The sequence below is a fragment of the Suricata suricatta genome, chromosome 11 (genome assembly GCF_006229205.1).
Source record: "Suricata suricatta isolate VVHF042 chromosome 11, meerkat_22Aug2017_6uvM2_HiC, whole genome shotgun sequence".
Classification (NCBI taxonomy): domain Eukaryota; kingdom Metazoa; phylum Chordata; class Mammalia; order Carnivora; family Herpestidae; genus Suricata; species Suricata suricatta.
This window is the reverse complement of record NC_043710.1, coordinates 27,808,140-27,825,467: the sequence shown is the minus strand read 5'-3', so window position 1 is coordinate 27,825,467 and position 17,328 is coordinate 27,808,140. Positions and strand designations below refer to the sequence as shown.

The 17,328-nt window shown below is 35.6% G+C and overlaps 1 protein-coding gene across 1 annotated transcript in view; it reads right to left on the bottom strand.

Annotated features, from left to right (window-relative positions):
* CCDC73 (coiled-coil domain containing 73) overlaps positions 1 to 17,328 on the bottom strand; it is a 109,651-nt gene that overhangs the window by 1,661 nt on the left and 90,662 nt on the right. The window contains exons 15-18 of the mRNA XM_029915551.1: positions 14,309 to 14,443; positions 7,759 to 7,936; positions 4,734 to 6,233; positions 2,655 to 2,788 (exon numbers count right to left, since the gene is read on the bottom strand). Of these exons, the coding sequence (XP_029771411.1) occupies positions 2,655 to 2,788; positions 4,734 to 6,233; positions 7,759 to 7,936; positions 14,309 to 14,443 (1,947 nt within the window). The remainder of the gene's footprint in view (positions 1 to 2,654; positions 2,789 to 4,733; positions 6,234 to 7,758; positions 7,937 to 14,308; positions 14,444 to 17,328) is intronic.

The following is a 17,328-nucleotide window of genomic DNA, read 5'->3' as shown; positions in this document are numbered from 1 at the left end:
TGAAGAAAAATCTTTGATTGTCTTCTCAGATTCCAGATAAAATCTTATGATAAAAAGTTACATATTTTAGAAATGAAGAACAGGCTAAGGATTACATTAAAATCACCTAAACTCCCAAGTACCATTAAACATTTTGAGGTAAATATTTTGGTTTCTCTTCTGTGTATATCCACTTTTCAAATCTGGATCATACATCTTTTTCTGTGTTAAAAACATTTTTAGCATTTTCCTCTAAGGAACACTGCTCCATTATATTCCATATTCTATAATTTAATCTGTTGAACATTTAAGTTGGTGAGAAATGCTCACTCTTATAAATTAAACTGTTTGTTCATAGATCTTTGTGATGGTCTTTGAGTACTGCCTTACATTAAAATCTCACAATTTGACTGGAAAAGGTGGCATACGCACAATGTTTTCAAAGCGACATTACAGAGTAATGACTCTTACATGAGCTTAACTGTTTACATGTAACCTCCCTCCTGGGTCTGTTTGGCTCTTGAGAATTCTACAGTCAGCCCCCAGTTCTCTGTAATCTCAGCCTCTGATCCTTGCAGTGATGCTGTGCTCATAGCCTGATTGCCTGTGTTCTTAGGAAATAACATGAGAACAAAGTATCCACATAGGACTTCCAAGAGACCATAGGCAAGTCATTGAAGTTTTGTGGCCTCACTTTTAGCACCATTTAGTTGCAAAATGCTATTGTAGAATAACTGGTAATGGATAAAAATGTACATAAATATGCTTTTCTTATAATGTCTGGTATGTAAGTCCCCAAGAGATGTCATTTAGCTCACAGGGCCAATATGAATAGGTCATCCATGCAATTTGGAGAATAGATGCAGAGAAAGCAATCAAATTTAACTTTAGTTGATTTTGAGATAAATTCATTGATGGTCCCTAATTTTTTTTTTAATTTTTAATTTTTTTAATGTTTGTTTATTTTTGAGAGATGTCTAGTGTGATCTGGGGAAAGGGCAGAGAGAGGGAGACAGGGAATCCAAAGCAGGCTTCAGGCTCCGAGCTGTCAGCACAGAGCCCAATGCTGGGCTCGAACTCACAAGCCATGATATCATGACTTGAGCCGAAGTCGGATGTTTAACAGACTGAGCCACCCAGGCGCCCCATTGATGGTCCCTAATTTAACCTGTTTTGCCATCACAGTTGTTTGATGCATTTTGGTGCATTTGCCATCATGTACAAATTACCTAATTTTCCAGAATCCTTATTCTTTGACATTTTATCTTGATGATGGAGAGGAAAAAGACATTTATACATAACTACTTTAGTTTCTTTCCCCTTAACTGCCTACTTGGTGGGAGGGGCAGGAGCAGGGACTGCCTGGAGAAACAAGATGTAGAGCGTAAAGTTTACATTTAACAAAACTTGTCCAAATTTGACTTACAGAGGTTTTGCAGCCTACAGCAGTAATTCTAGTTCCAGAGATGTTGCTACATATCTTTATTTACTCCTTCCTTTCCTAAAAAATCATTACCTTCTTACCTCCTCTTTCTGCCTAAAAGATCTACTCTTTGGCCTAAAATTTCCCAGAGCCAGATTAACTAGTCCTGTATTTCAGCCTGTATTTCACATTTTAAATTTTAATTTAAATAAGAATTTAATTTAAAAAGGAAAGTAAGGGGCATGTGAGCTGCTCTCAGTCAGTTGAGCGTCCAGCTCTTGATTTGGCTCAGGTTATGATCCCGGGGTGCACGATTGAGCCCTGAGTGGGGCTGCTGGCTGAGCATGGAGCCTGCTTAAGACTCTGTCTCCCTCTTCCCCTCCCCAGCTCACCCACATGCTTGCTCTGTTTAAAATAAAAATTATTTGTTAAAGCTGTCTTAGTACTGTTTTAGTTTATAGGTGCTAAAGAGAAAGTTATTTAATATGTGCCTCTAAAATTTTAAAAATATACAATGACTTTAAAATCTGTCCCTATACAGTTGATTTTTTTCTGTAAGCCTGTCTAACCTTTTTACATTATAGTTTTTAGGAGTTAACACCTATAATTGCCTGTTTTATTAGACTTTGAATACAGCCTTTTTCATGCTAACATTTTGTGCCCTGAGATAGTAACTTACAACTTTTGCCCCCAAACTGGTCAGCTGTGATTGCTTTTCATATGACAAATGGACTCTTGGAGCCATGTATAATCTCTCCACACACACACACACCCTATTTGATATCATATATTAAGGATATTTGCTCCTTTCTCATGTTGTCTTCTAACAGAAGTAATTTAAAGGAAATTTCTTTGCATTAGTTTCCCAAAAGATATAATTAAGCAATGTCTAGGACAATGGAATTTAATTGATTGTATTATTTTAAGGCATCTTTTATTAAGAAAGTTTTAAATGCTCAAATGCCACTACTCCTAAATTTAGATGACTAAAAAAGTAGAAGTAGATACATACTACACTACCTCACACTGTCCTTCCCCAAACAGGCTGGATTATATCTGTTTGATTTATGCACTGTGACTTTTTCCTGCTGTTTTCCATCAACCTTAATTGTGAAAAATGGTGCCATGTTGCCCTCTTGATATTATTTTGGAGATCAGTGAGGTCTTAAAGCATCCAGATGCATACAGCTCTACACATATCTGTAGAGTTAGCTCACTAAGGTCTGCTCAGCAGTATTTTTAATTGACTTACGTGTTCTGTGGGAAAAGAAGAATCGTAAAAAGTCTTTGCGATTGCATTCCTCGCTTTGCTGGGCTCTCCCTTGGGATCTGGATGGATACTTGAGCTATTCAAAGTGTCAGCAACTCTGTTAATGCTGGTAGTATCTGCTTGACAAAGAGGAAATGGCAACAACTGAATTTTATTCTCCAGGCACTCATTTTAGTGACTGAACTTGTTTTTCTCTGATCCTATCTATGCTTTTGTATTTAAAAAGTAACAATTTCTGTTGTTTTTATTTTGAACATATTATAGTTTACATTGACGTTGCTTTTAATACACATTGGGCATTTCAGTTCAGAAAACATTTTTATTGCTGCTTTCTAAAACCTGATTTCACATTAAAATGTGTGAAATGGTATAAATGTCTTCTGAAACAGTTCACATAAAACGTTATCCTTTTTCCCCTGCTTATTACATTGCTACAGATGTAAAATTTATATGAAGTGAGCATCTTACAATTCAGATTAATGGGGAAAGTCTGAATCAACTAAAGTCATATTTATGAAATATATTTAAAGAAATTAGCCACAGTCAAAAGCCCAACAAAAGGCTGACTAGTAGGGATTACTGGAATTTAATAAATAGATAAAAATGATTTAGAGAAACATGTCAGCTTTGAAGGTTAAAAGACACTTTGGTCTTTTGTGGGTGGACATTTTACAAGCTGAATTTCTACAGAATTTTAGATCTCTCCCCTTCAGTCTTTCTTTATATCACTGAGATTGAAGACCAGCCCCTTAACTAACAGCACTTGACTAACCACAGCATTCAACAGATTCAAAATTAATGGAATCTGAAGTTACTACATTTTATTAGGAAATTGAGGAAGTTTTTATAGTTCTTGGTGTTTTCTGTTTTTCCCTCCATTACTTCCCCGTTTATGCTAGTAAACCTGATATATTTCATTTTGCTTTTAATTCCCAATTTTTCTTCTCAAAGTTCTATTAGTTGCCTCTTTAAAAGAAGCCTATGAGCTCTGAGGGCCATTCAGAGCTTTCCTTGTAATCTGCATTGCTTTAATGGGTCTAAATGCGTACTGTTAAACCAGCAAAATCCCTTAAAATCTGAGAATATCTTTAACAACCACTGTAACTTTGATTATGAGACTATTAGCAGATTTTTATGATAATCTTAAACTGTTGTTTAAGTTACATTTGTACAGCACTTATACATGACGTAGTATATTTCTATTTTTAAATATTTTTAGAGCGAATTATTTCAAATACACAAAAATAAAGAGTATGAACCTAACCTCGTACCATCACCCGGCTTCAACACCCATCACTATTAAGTCATATGTAGTTCATTTACCTCTGCCCGATTTTTTAATTCTAGAATATTTTTAAAAAGACTTGGACATTGTTATTTTATGTGGTGGTTAGAATATACTATTCTCTGAAATAACATTAGAATGTTTTGATATTGGTACATAATTAAGGGATTCCATTTAAAGTGTTTCAGTGACAAATATCAATGATCTGAAATGGATTAATATTGTTCCTCAATAGTACTTGTAAAATGAAGACAGAGCTGGATTGTAGTGCTGGTGAAGGGACAGCTAAAAGTAGAGAAATTAAGGAAAGTGGTAAAAAAAAAAAAAACTGGGGGAAGCAAGTGAAGGAAGGAAGTTTTTTCAGTATAGAATGAAAAGGAATAAACATGCCCACTGGCAGAAGCCCTAGGGACAACTTCAAGACTCCTATTAGGTAGTTGTTCCTAATTTAAAATTAATGACCATGGCTTGTGCTCATTTCTGCTACTTCTGGTTCCTTAAGGACATTTTTTTTTTTTAACTTCCAATATGCATGTGCACCTCAGTACATGTTGATACTAATAGCTCAGATTTAGGTGAAAAGTCCACTTACGTTTAAATGAAACCTTTCTTACTTTTACCTATATACATATATGGAATATTTCAGGCTTAGGCAAAAAAAAAAAACCCAAAATGGTTTCATTTGAAACACGATCAGTTTGGAGACTATCAAGAATAAGGACTAGAAATTCAAATTTTAAAAGAAAACCTAAATTATTATTATTATTTTTTTTTACCTGGACCAGTATCCTTCCTGGTATCATCATCAACCTTTTTATAGAGTATCACTGAATCCATATTTTTGTTTTCTGATGGGCCTGTTGGTCTCTCCTGCACCAACAAAGGAATGCTAGAAGTTGAAGTGCTCAGTGTTTGACTTTCAGTTTGATTTACTTTTGACCAAGGACTGGGGTCTAAGAAATTCACATATACTGGAATTTTCTCAGTTTTTTTATCTGAAGTTGAAAGATCAAAGGCTGACCTTCCACTTCTGTTTACTAAATCTCCAGATGGCTTTATGTGAAATGAACATGATTCTTCCAGCTGCCCTTCACTATAAATTTCTCCTGAAACGATGTCATTTAATGACTCTGTTTTCTCTGTATTATTTAACAATGTATGTTGTCTTTCATTAACATTTACACAAAGGAAGAGATCGTTTTTTGTGGCTTCAGTTGTCTGATTCTCATCAATCTGACTCTCTTTATTGGAAAACTGTATTTCTGTAGAACTTTTTGCAAGAACAGCCGTTTTCATGTCTTTGGCTTGTGAAGTACGTACATTCTCATTATTAACCTGCAGATGGGAAATGGTGACACTGTCTTCTAAATATCCCAAACAATCCTTTAGTTGACTAATGTGTGTATCATTCAGATTTTTCCATATAGTTCTTTCCCCAGGGCTTGAGTTAGGTTTCACCAATGTAGGCATAATATTAACATTTTTATTTGGATTCTTAAGTACTTTCAAATTATCACTGAAAGCAGACAAAATGGGGTGGTTAACTGCTGTATCAGAGGAAATAGGTAGTTCAGGTTTCTCTGAAGTATCATTACAGATTTGCTGAAAAACTGAAGTTTGTTTAAATGGCAATATATTGCACTCACTTTTTTTACTTAACAGTTGCATTTGGTTTATTTTACATTGTTTTTCATCTAATATAATATTACTTGAATCCTGCAAACTATGTATTTGACACTGAACAGGATTCTTTACATTTAGAGATGAATCCAGATCTCCTTTGGTTTGGTCACCATTTGGAATTTCCTTCTCTGTGGCATTTTCTTGACTCCCTGGAAGCAGTCTAAAATGTCTGAATGATTCATCTTCAGAACCATCTTTCTTTTGATTTGTATGGTGAGCCATCTCATTTAAGATATTGTTAGATGCTGTTCTGGTATTTTCAACCTCCAGGTGGATATCTGCATGGTGAAGATCGAGTCTTTCAGTTCTTTCTGGGTGTATCTTTTCTGTTTCTGTCAATCTATCTGCCATTAAAAAAGAATTGTTTGGTGATTTAAATTCTGTACAATCATTGTCTTTTTCCAAATGCGCCTCATCCTTTTTTCCTGAAGTAACTGCTTTTCTAAGGTCTGTAACATTCAAGGTTTGCCTTTGACTAATTAGTTCTTCTGCTATGCAGAGGGTTTTGCTTAGGGAGATTTCACTTTGATTTTCATCCTGAGGAATAGCAGGATCTGTTTCATTCTTGGAGGTTTTTTCAAAAAGTTGTAAATCTGTCATGATGAGAACACAGTAAATTTTTATATTATACACTAAAACCTGCTTTTTTTATAAGACCTAATGTACGACCTATTTTTATAAAAACATATTTGGCCTTAAATGTTTCATTGGCCATTACACAAACGTTATGACACCAATTTACCTAAATATTGAGTTCTCTTTGTCATATTTAGCATGCTAAATATTTTTGGCTAAATATTTTAATTAAAATATTAAATTTTTATTTCATAACAGCAAAAGTAGTTTTGGTTTAAAAAGGGGCAAGTAAGTTGAGGGTATTACAAATGGTTTATTGTTCTCTGTTACAAGTCCTTTTGAGCATGCAGTCCAATTCCATGTAAACACACAGCTGAGCAGATAAGAATGAATTTATCCTAACAAGTTAGACTCTAATTTCTATTACGACTGGAATTTAACCAAGGCAATCTGAAAATCTAACTGACTTCATTAAATGATTCATTCAATCAGGCAGCATCCCATCTAACAAATAGAAAGGAGCCCCACTGAGCTATAGAAAAGGAAAGATTTTAAGAGAATGCGTGCGGAAAAAATCATTAGCAAAGAATCCATTGTTTTAGGCAAGTTCACCCTCCTAACCAGAAGGAGGCCTACCAGTAGATTTCTTACTGCTGACCAGGAAATTTCCAGGTTAACTGGTTAAAGGTTAACATTCCTGAGGGGCTGAAACCACAGTTTAGTTAGGTATTGAAGTCTTGGCTTGCTGACATTAGGTTCTTAACACAAGTGATTCCATTTTAGGCCTGTGGTTTTCTTTTTACCACTATGTAGGATCCAGAATTGCTAACTGATTTCAAGAGTGACAGTTGTCACTCGGTCATTACCTTCTAAGTATTTTTAAGTTTTTGGATACCTTTGGGCAAAATATATAGAATACTTAAGACATTTTATTCATCTGGGTATTAACCACAGATTTCAAATCTGTGTAGGTAAAGTAATCTAGAATACAAAATTCAGGACTTGAAGGACTTTCATCCATCCATTCATCCTCTCTACAACATCTCCACCAAGTGGTTGTTCAGCCTAGGATTGAACACCTTCATACAATAAGTTAATGGTCTTAAACAACCACAGACAAGATAGACAAATTAGTAAATTATGTTAGTGGTTATAGAAAGGTCTTTTGAACTAAGGAAAGGGTGCCAGGTCTGATTATCAGAAGGCTTTGTATAGCCCAGAGAACACACTCCCCAAAGCAGTGAAGGCAGAAACCATAATGCAAAAAGCCATGGAGTAAGTGATTAGGGAAGACAGAAATGTAATTTCCCTGGAAATGTTGACTGTAAATGATAGTTCTAAAGGAGCCTGTCATAAGACATATACCAAAAAGGGTTTCTTCAGATACAGTATAAATCCTCAAAGACTATAATTGACATTCCCCTAAATTCCACAGATGGCCTAGCACTGCACTGTGACAAATACTTTATTTGTAGGAGAAAAGGCGGGGGGGGGGGGTGGACTCAGTATAGAAAATGAGAAAATATCAGTATTTCAGGTTACCTTCTATTATGACTTGTGTAAATGGGCCTTCTTTCTTCTTTTCTCTGTAGTTAGTATCTGAACAAAAACTCACAGTGTCTGTCCTTATTTCTTGCCCAGAATTACATTTCTGTATGATAGTATTTTCTGATTTTTCCATTGACATTTCACTGTTTTTAGTATTTACTTCTGGAAGATTCTAAAGTAAATGGAAGCGATACCTTTACTATAAAAACATACTGTTAAAAAGTATGACATTTGAACCAATTCTGCAGATAAAAGTGGAATGTTTCATGTCAACCATTTAGCAATTTCTATTTGAAAGCCAAAATATTTTTCTTACTAAGTTTAATATATTTTTAAAAATATTTTTGAGAGTGAGCGCACATGAGGGGGAGAAGGCGCACGCAAGAGCTGAGGGGGAGGGGCAGAGACGAGACACAGGACCCGGAGCAGGCTCCAGGCGGTGAGAGCAGTGCACGAAGAGGGGCTTGAACTCAGCCTTAGAGATCATGACCTGAGCTGAAGTCAGACGTTTAACTGACCGAGCCACCCAGGTGCCCCAGTGATACTCTTTGGAGCAAGATCACTCTGTGTCATATTTGAACAAAATTGAGACCCTTTGATGCTTTCAAACATGCATTCCACATTGTTACGTAATTTCACATATAGTAGATGATAAAAACCACTCGCAAGTAGTAACAGCAAACATTGTTTTGAGTATTTGGTATTATGTCTCTTTAAAATATGAATCAATTCAACCCCCTGTATATTCAGCACTTGCTCCCTGGAAGCACTAAACTAGGCTTTGGGATATAATGATGAACACAGTCCCTAGCTTCAAAAAGCTCACAATCCAGTGGGGAGATAGGAAAAGAAATGACAGTATAGATGGGGATAAGGAGGCACTCCGGGGAAAACAAATAGCATAAACAGATGCTTAAAAGCAAGAATATAGTCTCTTCCTGGAACTACTCCTGATTTACTTCAGCGGGAACCTGGACACTGGAGAGAACGCTTGCAAGAAGTTACGCCAGGTCATTGAGGGTATAGGATGCTGAGGAAGACCACTGAATGGTTTTAGACAAGTAATGTCTGATTGGAAAGACCAATCTGGCTGTAGCATCAGGAATGTTTCTAAACTCACTGATAAAAACCTGCAATGAGAAATAAATGGTCTACAAATACAGTGAGACACCAAATAATATCTACTCTTAATGTGATCCATTATGTTTTATATGTATTTTATTTCATTTTTTAAAGAACACTGGTCACAAATCACTAATTTCCATGAACCACTAATAGTCTGTGCAGAGAAGTCTGAAAAATACTGAATTCAGGGGAGACAACATGAGACAGAGACACATCTGAAGAGTGCCAGAGTGTCATAGTCCAGGTGATAGCAGTAAAGACGAAGAATTGAATAGATACATGAAATATTTACTGGCTAATCGGTAGGACTTGGATGGATGGTAAGATATGAAGGGGGAGTCCAGACTGATTTACAGAGTTCAGGTTAGAGCATTCAGATTCACCACAGGTGACTGGTGGATGTTTGTTACTCAACTAGAAAACAAGAGTAGTAGCAGGTTTAGAGGAAAATCTCTCTCGCTCTCTCCCCCCAAATAAAAACAAAATGTTTTAACTGATAAAAGTATAAGAGTTTGGGTATACAGGTACTTCTATATGTAGTTGGTGAGAGTATAAATTGGTACAATCTTTCTGGAAGGCAATCTGGCAGTATGTGTCAAAACTGTAAGTAAATAAGCTCTCTGACCCAGTAATACTATTTGTGGAAATTTATCCTAAAGAAATAATCACAAAAGTACATAAAGATATTTGTATAAGGGAAGTCCTACAGTAAAGGAGTATATAAACTAATTATGGCATGGGAATTATATTATATGTCAATTTCTACTGACTTAGATATCTACCATTTGAGTTAAAACAAAGCAGTTCCTCAAAATGCATCCAAATTGCATCTGACTTTGGCTCAGGTCATGATCTCACAGTCCAGGAGTTCAAGGTCCGTGTCAGGCTCTCTGCTCACTGCTCACAGAGCCTAGATCCTGCTTCAGATTCTGCATCTCATCCTTTCTCTGTCTCTGTCTCTCTCTCAAAAGTAAATAAACATTAAAAAAAATTCTTTTTAGTTAAAAAATAAAACTAAATAGAATGAAGTAATAATATATGGTGGAGTTGATAACATATGTACAAGTGAAGTGTATTATAAAAAAGACCAGGTAGGAGAAAATGAGAATATAGTATTGTTAGCTTCTTACTAACCAGAGAATTTAACATAATTTTTGAAAGCAGGCTATGTTCAATTAAGCTTTAGAAAAGTAGCTGACAAACTGTGGCCAGTGAGCCAAATCTGGCCTCCTGTTTTTGGAAATATAATTTATTAGTACACAACCATGCCCATGCCCATTTTGGAGTGAACTTAATGCCACTGAACTGCACACATAAAAATAGTTTAGTAAATTTTATGTGCATTTTACCACAATAAAAAATATATAAGAAATAGTTCTCAGAAAAGATTTCCTCATGTTATTATTCAACATGAAATTATGAATATTCCCATTGAAAAAGTAACAGGATGAAAAGGATACAGAATGTTAACACTAATCATAAAAGATGGAACAGCTACATTAATAATATACAAAATAGACTTCAAGACGAGAAATATTACTGGAATAAAGATGGATCAGTTAATCAGGAAATCTTAAAAATCATAAATGTATATTCACCTAATAAGAGCTTAAAAACACAAAATAGAAACAGTTCTAAAAAAGGAAAGATAAATTCAGTTATAATTAAAGATTACAATAGTCTTCTCCCACTTACTGACAGAAGTACACAAAAAGTAAGGACAGATAAGACTTGAACAACATCAACCAGCTCTGCCATTTATAAAATATTCAAGAGCACATGATATATTCACCATGATAGACCATATACTTGACTAACAAGCAAGTCTTTTTAAAAAGGATATTTCTGGGGCACCTGGATGGCTGTCCGTAAGCACCAACTCTTGGTTTTGGCTCAGGTCATGATCTCACATGTTTGTGAGTTCGAGCCCCACATCAGGCTCTATGCTGACAGTCCAGAGTCTGCTTGGGATTCTCTACTCTCTGCCCCTCCCCTGCTCATTCTCTCTGTCTTTCTCTCAAAATAAGTAACTTAAAACAAAAGGATATTTCTATTTAAAAGGATATGTTGAAAAGGACAGAAGTCTTACAGAAAATGCTCTCTGACCACAACTATATTATGTTTGAAATAATTAACAGAAAGATATTTGGAACATTCTCAAATACTTGGAAGTTAAACAATTATAGGTCATACCCATACCATGGTTCATACCCATTCCCATGGATCAAGGAAGCCCTCACAAAAGGAATTTTAAAATATGAATAAGAATGAAATCACTAAAGAGGCACCTGGGTGGCTCAGTCAGTGAAGTGTCTGACTCTTGGTTTTGTCATGATCTCTCATGGTTTCGAGTTTAAGCCCCACACTGGTCTCTGCTCTAGCAGCCCAGAGCCTGCTTGGGATTCTCTCTCTCCCTCTCTCCCCCTCCTTGACTTGTACTTTGTCTCTTTCAAAATAAATCAATAAACTTAAGTAAAGTTAGAATGGGACCATTACATATCAAAATTTGTGGGATGAAGCTGTAACAATGTTTAGAGGACAGTTTATAGCTTTAAATGCTGATATTAGAAAAGAAAGGCCAATAATTAATGATCTAAGTGTCCATGTTAAGCAGTTAAAGCACCTCAAATCCAAAGTAAGCAGAATGAAGGAAATAATAAAGTTAACAGCAAAAGCCAAGGAAACAGGAAATGAACAAACATGATAGGGACATCAATGAAGTCAAAACCTGGTTCTTTAAAAAGACAAAATTGAGAGTCTCTAGCTAAATTGATGAGAGAGAGAGGACAAGGAAGAGGAGATGGAATGGGAGGAAGGGAAAGGTGGGACGACCAAAATGCAAGAGCAGACATCAATACAGAACCTTCAGAGGAAGGGACAATAAAGAATATTATGAGCAACTCTTTGCCAATAAATTTGACAACTTAGATGAAAAGGACAAGTTCCCTGAAAGATGAAAATGACCAAAACGACTGTGTTGTAAGTCTCCCAGTACCCCCCCAGCTTCCATGATTTGCAAGGAGACTCACAGGACTCAGTATACAGTTTGCGGTAGGATCCCCTCCCTGAGGGAGGGAGGGAGGGGAAGGGGAGGGGAGGGGAGGAAAGAAAGAAAGACGCATACGTGACAATATCCTTCTTGACCTTGTAACATAAGACCACTTAATCAGACTACATGTTTATGTGTTACCATATATGGGAAACAAAGGAGTAAAAAATATATTAAAAACTATGCCACTTGGTGTTCAGGGCTCAGTTCTTCGGGTACAAACCCAACTGAGCAGTGTCAGCACAAATAAAGTTACTTCCTGGAGAGAAAAGCCTCAGTGTCATGACTCTGCGGGAATCCTGCTACAGTTGTACTAGTGACTAAGACTTATTGCAGCAGCAAAACATCACAGGGAAAAAGCATATCAGGGTCAAGTCTGGAGCAAACCAGCAAATTCTATCTAATATATAGTAAAGAAATAGAACCAATTCTACACAACAGTCTTTCAGGAGGAGAGAACACATTCTAACTAGTGAAGCCAGCATTACTCTGATACAAAAACCAGACCAAAAGAATACAAAGAAAAAATAAACAAAACCTACAGATCTGTATTCCTAATCAACGCAAAATCCTTAACATACCATTAGCAAATCACATCCAGCCATGTATAATAAATATATATTTCAGGAATGCAAGATTATTTATATTATTAAAAAAATTTTTAATGTTTATTTTTGAGAGAAAGAGAGACAGAGTACAAGAGCAGGCGAAGGGCAGAAACAGAGGGAGACAGAATCTGAAGCAGGCTCCAGGCTTTGAGCTGTCAGCACAGAGCTCCATGAGGGGCTCAAACTTACAAACTGAGATCATGACCCAAGCCAAAGTCGGATGCTTAACCAACTGGGTCACCCAGGTGACCCAGGAATGCAAGGTTATTTTAAGTTTGGAAATCAATTAATATAGTTAATTGGTTAATATTAACATACTAACAGAATAAAGAAAAATAGGATTATCTCAACAGATACAGAAAAACCATTTCTCAAAAGTTAATACCTATTCATGATAAAAAACACAGCAAACTAGAAACAAAAGGAAATTTACTCAATCTGATAAAGAGCATATACAAAAAACCTAGAGCTAACATTATATGAAATGGTTAAGGACTAAAAATTCTCCATCTGAGCTAGAGAAACAAAGCAAGTCCACTGTCAGGACTTTTTTTTTAAATGTTATTTATTTTGAGAGTGAGCGAGCGCGCCCGAGCACATGCATGACTTGGGGAGAGGCAGAGAGCGGGAGAGAGAATCCTAAGCAGGCTCTGAGCCATCAGCACAGAGCCCAACACAGGGCTCAATCTCACAAATCTAAGCTGAAATCAAGAGTTGGATGCTTAATGAGCTGCCCAGGCGCCCCCCACTGTCACCACTTTTATTCCTCATTGTACTAGAAGGTCTTAGCTAGTGCAATAAATTGAGAAAAAAGTAAAATTCATACAAAGCAGAAGAAAAAAATTTCCTTAAATTCGCAGATGACATAATGTACACAGAAAATCCAAAAGCTAGGTAAAGAGAACTACCATTACAAAAAAGAAAAAGGTAATAGCATACAAGGTCAATGCGCAAAAATCAAATTTTATTTCTATATACCAGCAAGAAACAACTAGGGAATCATTTTTTTTTAAATACTGTTTATAATAGGATCCTAGAACACGAATTCATCATGGATAAATTTCACAAAACATTCTAAAAATCTACACAATGAAAACAACAAAGCATTCCTGAGGGCTATTAAAGAATGTCTAAATAAATGTAAAGCTTTCTGTTCATGAATCAGAGGACTCAATATTGTTAAGATATCAGTTTTTCACAAATTAATCTATAGATTCAACACAATCCAAAATCCTACAGACTTGTTTTTTCAGAAACTGACAAACCGATTCTAAAAATTATATGGAAACGCAAAGAACTCAGAAGAGCCAAAACAATTTTGAAAAAGAAAAAAAGTGGAAAGATTTGCACTACCACATTTTAAGTCTTCTAATAGAGCTATACTAATAAAGGCAGGGTTGCCTGTTGACTTAATGATGAACATATAATCAATGGGACATAATAAAGCATTCAGAAATAGATCCACAGATATATTAGATCAACTAACTTTCAACTAACTTTCAAATTATACCAAAGTACAATGAGAGGAAAAAAAGAGTCTTTTCAAAAAATGTACATGGTGAAACTGGAACTCCGGATCCAAAAATGTAATCCTCAATCCTTGTCATAATGTACACAAAAATTAACTGAAATCTATTATAGTCTACATGCTTATACTCCTATTTTAAAATCTGAGATACTTAAAATATAAAGCAGGAAGAAAATCATCAGTGATGGTCCTAATTCCTTTCAGTTTTGTACCCACCAAACACTTGAATTTTACCTGAAAGTTCTTGTTTTCCTCAAACTTCTTCTGATCACATAAATCACTGCAATGTTCTTGTAACTTAAGATGAGTTTCTTTAAGTGATGATAACTCATTTTTAATCTTATTAATTTCTTCAGTTAGTTCTTCAACCTAATATAAAATTTAACCATAATGGATAGTTACTTAAGTGTGTGTTTTGTATGAGAATATTTTACTAACACGAGTTTTTGGGAAAAGTAAAAAATAAAAACGATCATAAAGTAATTACTAATAGAGAGCTACCATTTATTGAATTATGCTGAATACTTAATAAACATAATTTCATACTCATAAAAATCCCCAATTTACAGTTGAGAAACATAAAGCTTATAGATATTTAAGTAATTTGCCTAGATCAAGTGGATATAGTCAGGATCCAAACCCAAGTTAAGTCTAGGGGTTGTATTCTTAACTACTATACTAAACAACCTCTTGTTACAAATGAAAAAGAATTTATTTTTATCATAAAAATTCTATAAAAGTTTACCTTTATTGCTTTCTTGAAGTTTTTTTTCAAATTATGCATACAGATTTTAACTCAGCTGAATGAAGACTAGCACAATGACACTTCTGACTAATATTTACAGCTATAAACTGGGCTTTCCCTGCTATTTAAAATGTCATACTCATTTTCTTGGGGGAATGATCTTTCACGGGAACCTTAAACATAAGACAAAATAAGTGCCACAGAGCCCCTACAGAAGGTAACCAACATGAACTCACCGATTACTTTCCCTTCATCTCACCTGTTTTTAACCTTTTAAAAATCTACCTCTGCAGGTGCTCTTCCAAGGCTCAACTCTCTAGAGTTCTTTATCCTTTCCAGTCTCCCTGCGGGCCTGCCTCCAGCACTCATAGCTCCTCTCTGCTGCTTATTTACAGTCCTTCCCACTACACCAGCATGTTCTCCTCAGCCCACAAGTACGCTCTTCTCAAAATCCTAATTTATTTTTATCCTTGACCCATTTACTGTCTCTCTCTTAAAAATCCACACTTGGTACTTTCAAATTCTAACCTCCCATCACTCCTTAATCACCTGACTTCTGCCCCCATTGGTCTCCAGATTCCACCTCCTCACCCCCGCAGATATCCCCTCAAATTAACAAAAGGAATTTTCCCGAGTTTCATACCATTCACCAGCTCTGTAGCAGGACTATGGTGACGACTTGTTCTTGGAACAGCCTTTTGTTTTCATGGTACGATTTTTCCTTTCTCCTCCAATGTTGCTCACTGTTCTTACCAGGCTCCCCCTCCCGCCCTGTCTTAACACATACACCTACTCTTTCTTCTATAGGCTTCGTCCCAAGTCCTCCACTCCTTCCATAAATGATTAGAACCATATCTTCAAATTTCTTTACGCTAATAAATCTTAAGTCTGTATCTTATCTCCCAACCTCTCTCCTTAGATTCAAATTTTCTAAATGAATACTATGCATTTCATGCTAGATGTCCTGCAGACACTATAAATTCAACTGCTTCTAAATTAAACTCCTTATTTTCATCTACAAATCTGCTTCCTCTTCCACATTCCTAATGTCACTTAATGATATTACATTCTACCAGTTATACTAATCTCAGAGGCATGTTTGACTCCTTTCCCCTTCTAATACTTATTATGTGTAAAATGTCACTAACTCTGGTAATTCTATTTTTTAAATGCTTTTTGCATCTACTCCTGTTCTCACTACAGTGGTCCTCACTGACACCCTCATAGGCTCACAGTTAGATACTTACAGTATTCTTCTTACTGGTCTCTTTCCATAAAGCCATCTTCCATACTGTTCTAAGAGTTATTTTTCTAAAAGATCTGACTATGTCACTTCTCTGCTTTAATATTCTCAATGGTTTCCCATTACTTATAAAATAAAATTCAACTTCCTTAGTAAGGAGTCTTTTGGAAGATGGTATCAGCCAATTTTCCAATGTTACATTTCACATATCCTATGCTTTATTCAAATCAGACTACTTGTCACCCTTGAAAATGCAGTTTAATGCCCCCATAATTTTTCCCATTCTTTACTACATGGAATGTCAGCAGGATGGAAAGAGAAGGGTAGGAAATGGGCACGTATTGTGTGGTGAAACCCTATCTATCTTTAGTGTCAGCTTGCTCTAAAACTTTCTCCAACCTAGTTAATGATATGACTTTGTACTTTCATAGTAATTTGTTAATACTACTTAAACTACTCCATGTTACTGTGGTTAATTTCATAGTTATCTGTCGCTTTGAGAGTGTGAGCTCTTTATTAATCTTTGTATTTTGGGCATTTCTGAAAATCCAGTACCTGGAATAGTACCTAACACATAGCAGATGCTCAACAGATGTTGTGAATTGAATTCCTTTTGTAACCAACCCTTTCCCTTAAGTAATTTCTGAACAACCTCACTGATTGTCTTTTGTCTACGTATATCCATTAACTATATAACTAGTCTAAGGCAAACATGCATATAACAGTGTTCTTTATACTATTTCAATGACTTTTAACTATACTGCCTAATAATAGTCACAAAGTTTTATTTGTATGGTATCTCTTTCACTGTTGTTGTCTGGGGAGGGGGGGTGTGTGGAAATAGTTTATATGATTCCATCTTATTTTTGTCAGTATCTTTTTAAGTTTTTAAAAACCCATCTTGATCCAATCCTCTAGCAATACCTGCACTGTCCTTCACTCAAGAATGGTGAAAAACTTACAAAGAGATGGAATTACAATTAAAGAGTAGATCTGATGTCCCACTCAAGAAATAGAACCATTTTTATTTAACTATATTGTTTAGTATTAAAGCATATGGAAGTGAAATGACTGTAGAAGCTAAAGAATCCTAAGACAAACCAATTTTATACAAATTTACAGACAGCCCTCACCAGTGAAACTGCTTGTTTTTTTGGAATTCAATTGAGTTTTCCTTATGGGAAGGGCATGGCTATGGTTTCAGGGAAAAGGAATGTTTTATTTTCTTAGGGCAACTAATCATTTTGGGGGGGGGGGAGAGTATGG